General features: G+C 43.9%; 1 protein-coding gene across 1 annotated transcript in view; it reads right to left on the bottom strand.

Moving 5' to 3' along the window:
• Nucleotides 1-1364: 1364 nt before the first annotated feature.
• LOC124723078 (ADP-ribosylation factor-like protein 6) overlaps nt 1365-9757 on the bottom strand; it is an 85826-nt gene continuing 77433 nt past the window's right edge. Inside the window, exon 4 of the mRNA XM_047248254.1 lies at nt 1365-1789. Coding sequence (XP_047104210.1) covers nt 1398-1789 — 392 coding nt within the window. The 3' untranslated portion in view covers nt 1365-1397. The remainder of the gene's footprint in view (nt 1790-9757) is intronic.

Genomic DNA, 9757 nt, shown 5'->3' with positions numbered 1-9757 from the left:
TGGAGTACTTCTTCATTTTTTTATACCTTTGTCCCACATCGGAGCACAGTCGGTATGGGTATTTACGGATTTGTCGTGCTCAATACAAGGGGCGGCCAGATGCCCTTCCTGTCGCGTCTCCGACCATGACTCTATTGAATTATGATAAATATGAGGCACTCTCGAGCAGTATTCGCTGCATGTCTGCAAAGCCTTGGTGAAAAGTGTCGGAAATTGAGAATTGTGGAATACAAAGTCTGCAGCTGGCAGTAGCTCGCGGGGCCGCCGTGGGCGGCAGGTAGCGGGGCAATACAGCGCTTTTCGAGATAGCCCTGCATCCGGAGCCACCTGTGCTGGGCAACACGTGGCGAAAACTGGAATTTCGTTTGCCTAGGGGCGTTAAGACCTACTCGATCATTGGGTAGATCTCAGAAATGCCGCTGGAGGGATTTCGGCGATGATAGAGCGTTCGACATTGGCCGAAACTGAGTATTCTTCCACCGCGTTTTCGTACGCGTGGGAGACGGGAGAATTGTGGAGAGAGTGGACTTCGCCTTCAGCCATCGAGCGGTACGGACTTGGAGACGGCGTCTTGGCCATCGTCTTCGAAGGGAGATGTAAGGTCTGTATCCCAGCACTGCACCACCGCGTGTTCCGTGCAGAGTTCTGCGGTTAGAGCTCTTTGTGTGCTCAGAAGCGAGATTTTCACCATCGCTTAACCACTTACAACAACTTATCTAATATTCTTGATCTGGTAGTTATCCTTGCGAGGTGCCGAGTATTTATCAACGCAGCTGCCGGTAACAGGGGCGCGTAATTGTTAATTGTTAATGTGCCATTCTCAGAAGCGTGTGGGTGGACAAAAAATTTCACATTTTTTTTGTAAATTTTGTCAGTTGTGGGGATATCAAATTAAAATGCCAGTATTACAATCGAATTATCGACTTCATTGTAGCTAGCATTTATCTTGTCCCAGTGAGCTTTACATGTACTCTAGTCACTGCACAGCTTGTCCAGACGGGAAGGAAAGAAGATTTGCGGTCTTCTATGTCAGCGACGGAGAAATAAGCTTGCAAATGATTCTAACATGATGATGATGATGATGTTTGGTTTGTGGGGCGCTCAACTGCGACAAAGATAATATCGCCGAAATCGCCTACTCTGTTCGTCAGATAACGGTGGAAAGAATTGACACAACTGTGGCCTGCATATTAAGTAGCACGAAATTTAAGACACATACGTGGAATAACAGTATTCCACATCTGTATAAGGGAAGGGGATGTAATTGTTTGTGTAGAGTGGTCATATGAATGAGCACCGTGTTTTATTTTAGAGTTTGCTTTATTGAAGCGATTTTACATTTAATAATCAGACTTTGACTGGACGGAATGTGAAGACTGTGACAGTGGAACCTTCGTTCACGACTTGCTCTCGACCACCTCCCTGACCTGCTTCGTCAGCCACTCGACGCCCTCTTGCAGCCCCTCACCGGTGAGGGCGTTGCTGGCACAGATGTGCCACGGCTTGTCCAGGATGCGCTCGAGACCGAGGGCGATGGCGATCTTGACGCTGGAGAGGGCCTCGCGCACGTCAGTCTTGTTGGCGAAGAAGAGGATGGGCAGGCGGCGGCCCACGACGTCCGGGTGCTGCAGCAGCAGGTCCAGCTCCTCGCGCACCACCACCAGCCGGAGCCGGTCGCTGCTGTCCACCACGAAGATGACGCCGTGGCAGTCCTTGTAGTAGTGCTCCCACAGGTCGCGGTACCGGCCGTGCCCCGACATGTCCACTGCCGTGAAGGCCACGTTCTGGTCTGCAACAACAACGACTTACAGGGACAACCACTAAAGTCGCGTAATGTCGCTGAAATAATACAATATTTAGAACAATACTTCTTGCTGGCCCAGATTGATGATAAAATCTCTAAACAAAATCAGCAATAATTTCAAAGATTTAACTAGTGCTCGTATTACAAGCTACGTGCAAAATGCCTTATACTTTAGTGGGATACGAAGTATATTGACATCATAAATATACAGGTTCAAATGGTTCGAATGGCTCTAATTACTATGGGACTTAACATCTGAGGTCATCAGTCCCCTAGACTTAGACCTACTTAAACTTAACTAACGTAAGGACACATCCATGCCCGAGGCAGGATTCGAACCTGCGATCGTAGCAGCAGCGCGGTTCTGGACTGAAGCGCCTAGAACCGCTCGGCCACAGCGGCCGACAAATATACAGTAAATTATCTGAATATGACATGATTGTCTGTCACTTGTGGTATGGTTGACTTCTTTAGGTTAATTACGGTGCATTATTGCATTAGAAAATATCTTTTACATCCAATTAAATGCACTCCACAAACACGAACAAAGTGCTACTGTCCACCATGAAGATCACATCGTTGTAGTCCTTCTAGAACTTATCTTAGAAATCACGATATTGCCCTATCTGTCCATTGCTGTAGTGAGCACATTTTGGTGTGCAGAGATAACTAAAGCATTAAATCATTATAAAACATCAACATTATTTATGCTTTGCAACCACCGGCGAGTTCTACAGTTGTCGTGAAGAAATCATCCCCTTTCTACAAAATTCTCGGAAGACAACTCTTACAACAATATGGAGATCATTTCGCTGTGAGCACTACCATCAGATTTTGGACATTCTGTCTCACTCAACATCAGCACAGAACTACGGTACATTCCATATCCTTTCCCCATTCTCCAAGTTGTTTTACATAGATTATCATCTGCCGGCCGGTGTTGCCGAGCGATTCTAGGCGCTTCAGTCTGGAACCGCGCGATCGCTACGGTCGCAGGTTCGAATCCTGCCTCGGGCATGAATGTATGTGATATCCTTAGGTTTAAGTAGTTCTAGGTTCTAGGGGACTGATGACCTCAGATGTTAAATCCCATAGTGCTCAGAGCCATTTGAACCATTTTTGATTATCATCTGACGCACTCTCCTGTTTCCAGAAGACAATCTGAGGCCAGCATTTCGAATCTACACTATACTGGTGAACAGAGGGTGGGTGGGTAGCGTGGGGGGGGGGGGGGGGGAACCAAGGATCAACTGGCACAGTTTGCTGATTTTTCGGTTGTACTCCAAGATCAATGTGTTTTTCGTCCAGAGTGGTGGAGGAATGAAATTGCTCAGGACAGGATGGTGCTAGTCGCATTATAATTTTCTTCTGAGCCTTGCTATCGGGTCCTAATATCAACTTGACATAATATTTCAGGTATTCACCTGGCCGCTATCTTCAGTGTCCTGCCGAAACGATGCCAACGCCAAAGAGGGCACCTTATACAGCATGCTGAACCAATTAATGCTATCCCAACGTAATGAAAAACATGCAATGGATATTTGGAAATTTGTGGTAAGGACTATGGGACCAAACTGCTGAGGTCATCGGTCCCTAGGATTTCGCACTACTTAATCTAACTTAAACTAACTAATGCTAAGGACAACACACACACCCATGCCCGAAGGAGGACTCGACCCTCCGACGGGGGGAGCCGGGCGAACCGTGAAAAACATGCAACGCCTCCACATGATAACAGCAGATAAGAACGACTTATCGTTATCGAAAATTGTTATCAAAATTATCTCGCAGCTGAGCCAAAGTAAATTTTATTTCTAATCAGATTACTACAGGGTTTCATGTCTTGCTTAAGTTGAAGCCCTTGTTCTGTTAATACGATTATAACTAATTTTAATTGCTTCTTTAAGATCACAGTCGCAATGGCGGGATGTAGCAACAGCTACCTGTATCTCCTCATATTTCACGCAGTGTCCCTCGATCAAGCAGTGCCCCGTCGCGTCGTATTATTCCGGTTGTTGCAACCTAGTGTGGCGGTCATGTTCCACAGGCCTGTCGTGGAGAGTGTGAACAGTCTGGCCTACATAAGCTTTCCTGTAGTGACACCAGACCATCTCAGCCTCATACTATCTTTAACAGCGTCCTAGCCTTGCTAAACGGACGAACGTACACTTGTTTAGATTTGTGATAATGAGGTGAATCCTGAAATATTGTTGCAAGTAGATCTTAGAATCCAGCCGCAAACATGAAAAAATACCATAAATTATTACAGCGAGAAAACATACTTAGTTATACCAGAGATCATTTGCATAATGCAGCTGAGCCGGGAATCTCATGAAGCTAGGACCTCGTCGAGATGGGGCGGCTTGTGTGCCTCAGCGATAGAGATTGTTTACCGTAGGTGCAAAAACAACAGAGCAGTATCTGTGGAGAGGCCAGAAAAACATGTGGCTTCTGAAGAGGGACCGCAGCCTTTTTAGTAGTTGCAGTACCAAAGTCTGGATAATCGACTGATATGGTCTTGGAACAGTAGCCAACAGGGCCTTCTTATGCTGGTACTGCAAACGGCAAAAAGCAGAAGGAAACTATAATCGTTATAATTCCCTAGGGCATGCAGCTCTACTCTATCGTAAATTGATGACGGTATGCTCTTGGGCAAAATATTACGGAGATAAAATAGTCCACCATTTGGATCTCCAGGTGGAAAGTACTCAGCAAGATGATGTAGTCAGGAAAAACAAAACAGCATTCTACTGGTAGGACGTGGAATGTTATATCCCTTAACCGTTTAGGTGGGCAAAACAATTTCAAAACTGAAATGGACAGACTGAAGATAGACGTAGTGGGAATTAGTGAAGTGCGATGGCAGAAAGAACAGGACTCCTGATCAGGTCATTGCAGGGCTATAAATACAAAACCAAATAGGGGTAATGAAGGAGTAGATCTAATAATGAATAAGAAAATAGGAATGCAAGCAAGCGTCTGTGAATAAGATAGTGAACGCATTTTCTTCGCCAAGACAGACACCAAGTGAACACTCATAACAATACCACAAGTTTATGTGGCAACTAGCTCCGCAGATGATGAAGAAATTGAAATAGTGTGTGATCAGATAATATAAATTATTCAGCTAGTCAAGAGAAGCGAAAATTTTTTATGATTCGATAGCAGGAAGAGGAAGAGAAAGAAAAATAGTAGGAGGACATGGAATAGGGGAAACGAATCAAAGAGGAAGCCACCTTACAGAATTTTGCATAGAGCATGATTTAATCATGACTAATACTTGCTTTAAAATCATGATGGAAGATTGTACACGTGGAAGATACCTAAAGACACAGCCGGGTTTGAAACACATTACGTAGTGGGAAGACAGAAGCCTCTAATCCAGATTGGAAACTGCAAAACATTTTCAGGGACAGATATGAACACCGCCAATAATTTATTGGTTATTAATTGCAGATTAAAAACAGATGAGAGGTAGGAAATTAAGCAGGTGAGACATGGGCAGATTGAAAGAATTAGAGGTAACTGAGATTTCTTGAAGAAGTTTATACAACGATTGATTGAGACAAGGAAAGGAATACAATAGAAGACGAATTCCTAACTGTGAAAGTTGAGATAGTGGAGACAACATAGAATCGGATAGGCAAAAAAGGCAAAGCCCAGTAGAAATCTTGTATAACGCACAAGATGTTGAAGCTAACTGACGAAAGGAGGAAATATAAAAATCCAGCAAATGGAGTCAAAAGAAAATACAGATGTTAAGACAATGAGGCAGACAGAAGTACAAAACGGCAAAGCAGGAATGAATAGACGAGGAAAGCAAAAACGTAGAAGCATAGATAATTAGGGGGAATTAGATGCTGCCTTTAGGAAAACTAAAGAAATCTATGAAGAAAACAGAAATGGCTGCATGAATACCACGAGCTGCATGAATACCAAACTAGTACTAAGCAAAAAAAGGAAAGTTGAAAGGTGGGAAGAATATATAGATCTATGTAAGGGAAACAGACTTGAAGATAGTACTATAGAAAGAGAAGATGAAGTAGGTGAAGATGAGATAGGAGAAACGGTACTACCAGCAGAATTTGACATAGCACCAAAAGACGTAAGTCGAAAGAAAGCTTCCGCAGTAGACGACATTCCCTCAGAAATACTGAAGACCTCTGGAGACCCAACCACGACAAAACTATTCCACCTAGTGTGCAAGACATATGAGGCAGGCGAAATGCCAGCCGCGGTGGTCTAGCGGTTCTAGGCGCTCAGTCCGGAGCCGCGCGACTGCTACGGTTGCAGGTTCGAATCCTGCCTCGGGCATGGATGTGTGTGATGTCCTTCGGTTAGTTAGGTTTAAGTAGCTCTAAGTTCTAGGGGACTGATGACCATAGATGTTAAGTCCCATAGTGCTCAGAGCCATTTGAGCAGGCGAAATACCCTCAGACTTAAAGAAGAATGTAATAATCCGAATCCCGAAGAAGGCAGATGCTGGCAAGTGTGAATGTGACCCAAACCATCAGTTTAATAAGTCATGCTTACAAAATGCTGGGACGAATTATTTACAGAAGAATGGAAAAAGCCGTTGAAGCCAACCTCGGGGAACTTCAGTTTGGGTTCCGGAGACATGCAGGCACGCGAGCCAGTACTGACCTTTGACTTCTCTTAGAACAAAGACTGAAGAAAAGCAATCCTATGTCTCTAGCATTTGTAGATTTAGAGCAAGTTTTTCACAATGTTGAATCGAATACACGCCTTGAAATTCTGAAGGTAGCAGGGGTAAAATATAGGAAGCGAAACGTTATTTGCAACTTGTACAGAAACTAGACGCAGTTATAAGAGCCGAAGGACATGAAAGTTAAGCAACAGTTGAGAAAGAAGTGAGACAGGGGTGCAGCATAACCCCAGTGTTATTCAGTCTGTACACTGAGAAAGCGGTGAAAGAAACCAAGGACAAACATAGAGAAGGAATTAAAGTTCAAGGAGAAGAAATAAAAACTTAACGTTTGCCGATGACATTGTAATTCAGTCAGTGACGGCTAAGGACTTGGAAGAACAGTTGTACGGAATAGACAGTGTCTTGAAAAGGGTGTATAAGACGAACCGCAACAAAGTAAAACAAGGGCAAAGGAATGTAGTCGAAACAAATCTAGCGATGCTGAAGAAATTAGATAAGGAATTAAGACGCCAGAAATAGTAGGCGAGTTTTGCTATTTGGGCAGGAAAATTACTAACGATGGCCGAAGCAGGAGAATATAAAATGCAGACTGACAATGGCACTAAAAGCTTATCTCGAAAAGAGAAAAAAATTAAATGATCGTATGGCGTTGCCGACAGGAGGCCCCATCCGGAGTTCGACTGCCGAGTGCGGGTCTTATTGCAGCCGACGCCACATTGGGCGATTCGCGTGCCGGTGATGAGGATGAAATGATGGTGAGGACAACACAACACCCAGTCCACGAGCGGAGAAAATCTCCAACCTGGCCGGGAATCCAACCCGGGCCCGCTGCGTGGTAGGCAAGCACGTAACTACTCAGCTAAGCAGGCGGACTGGAAAATGTAAATTTATTGGTATCTAACATAAATTTAAGTGTTAGAAGTCTTTTTCTGAAGGTATTTGTCTGGAGTGGAGCTTGTACAGAGTGAAACATTGACGATAAGCAGTTCAGACAAGAAGAGAATAGAAGCTTTTGAAATGTAGTGCAACAGAGTAATGCTGAAGATTAGATGGGTAGATCGAGTAACTGACGAGCAGGTACTGAATCGAAGTCGAGAACAAAACAAATTTATGGTACAATTTGACTAAAAGAAATGATCGGTTGATAGGACACATTCTGAGACATCATGGAATTGCTAGTTTGGTAGTGGAAGGAAGTGAGAGAGAGTAAAAATTATAAACAGAGACTAAAGGATGAATACAGAAAGCGGATTAAAATGAATGTAAGTTGAAGAGGCAGGTACAGGACAGAGTAATGTGGAGAGCTGCAACAAACCATTCTTCGGACTGGAGACCAGAACAACAACGTTGAGTGCCAGCCGGAGTGGCCGTGCGGTTCTAGGTGCTACAAAAAAAATGGTTCAAATGGCTCTGAGCACTATGGGACTCAACTGCTGTGGTCATCAGTCCCCTAGAACTTAGAACTACTGAAACCTAACTAACCTAAGGACGTCACACACATCCATGCCCGAGGCAGGATTCGAACCTGCGACCGTAGCGGTCACGCGGTTCCAGACTGTAGCGCCTAGAACCGCACGGCCACTCCGGCCGGCTCTAGGTGTTACAGTCTGGAGCCGGGCGACCGCTACGGTCGCAGGTTCGAATCCTGCCTCGGGCATAGATGTGTGTGATGTCCTTAGGTTAGTTAAGTTTAATTGGTTCTAGGTTCTAGGCAACTGATGACCTCAGAAGTTAAGTCGCATAGTGCTCAGAGCCATTTGAACCATTTGAGCCAACAACGTTGAGGTGGTAGACTCTAAGTTAGACTTGGGAGCTGTTCAACCACATTGGAACACAAATGACTCAGCTGTCATGAAAATCAGATCCAAATATAGGTATCTGTACGTCACGAATGAAGCACTGCACATTGTTGCAGAAATTTTTTGAATTATAGTGTGGAGACTTAGTACATTTGCTGCTGCGGTTTTAAGTGTTTCCTGAATACCAAGATGCTATCCAGACTGATTTTTGAATATTTAGTGTACCAGTTGTGCCTGTGAATCTTAACGTTAAAAGGCGTCTGAAGGGCAGTTTTGGCCATCTACTAGATCAGAGTCCCAGGGCGCCATTTCGAATCCTAGAGATGCGAAAAGTTTCATCACAACAGTTTGGGCAGAAATGTGATGAAGTATAGTGATGAACATTGCCCTATGATTCGATTCTGCGCCTATGTCTTGGAGTAAATCTCAAACATCTCTTTCCACCTGCCATTCGAGAGAAGCTATCCAAGTCTCGACGAGACCGCTGAGATATTGTTACTTCTTGCTTTCGTTTATTTCTGAAATCATCCATAACAATAAAAACACAATACTACATTGCGAATTCAGTGAGCACAGTTGTCTATGCGCTATTGCGCAACACTTACACATAGAGTAAGGCCTATCTCTAAACCTTAATTCTTACCATGCATTCCCAAGGGGACAGGAGATAAAATTCTGCCTAGGACTACTGAAGAGCTGGACGTTTATTTAATTCCTGCAAATATATTGCCAACACAGTATTTTGTTTCTAAACCTGGATAGGTTGAGAAAAATTTTAGCGATCTGAAACACAGATCTAGTACAAATTGAACTCCACCGAGAAACTTTCGGAAATGGTTCAGAAATATTTTCTGAGTATTTTGGTACAAGGTCCCGTGGTTTCCGGTGGCTCGTTACAAAGTAATTCATTTTATTTGATTTCTCATCTCGGTTTACTGCACTAAAAAATCTGCACTACAATACAAATGTCGACGGTATGAGCAGTGTATTGTTTGGGAACAAACTTGTCCCATTGACTCACGTTATTCGCTGTTGATAGTAGTAACTCCCACTTTACTCTTAGTCCTCAAACTTGCATTTAGTTCTGTTCGGTTTGTCTCGGGTTTGTTTTCCTGGCGGTGTTAGTTATACGTTAAGAGCGATACACGCAGCAGTATGGATAGGTTCAAACGGAAGAGCGGCATAACGACGCTATGCTGAACATTTCCCGCATCGACAGCAGGTCACAGTACTTTTGCTTCTGCAACTTTCACAAGCCTTCATACGTAAACCTATCCGTACTGCTGTTCATAATTGTAAAGGCACAAGTAGCTCGCCAGAAAAAAACTTGAGACATACTCGAGCAGTAATGAACTCAAGCATGAGGGCGCAGAGTAAAATGGGCGTTACTGTTGTCAAGAGCAAGTATTGTGAGTGAATTGAATAAGTTTGTTTCCAAATACAACACACAGTGGAGACAGTCAACATTTTCACTGTTGTGCAGAT

The sequence above is a fragment of the Schistocerca piceifrons genome, chromosome X, assembly GCF_021461385.2.
Source record: "Schistocerca piceifrons isolate TAMUIC-IGC-003096 chromosome X, iqSchPice1.1, whole genome shotgun sequence".
NCBI lineage: Eukaryota > Metazoa > Arthropoda > Insecta > Orthoptera > Acrididae > Schistocerca > Schistocerca piceifrons.
Note: the sequence above shows the minus strand (reverse complement) of the source record. Positions and strands in the feature narration are given on the sequence as shown.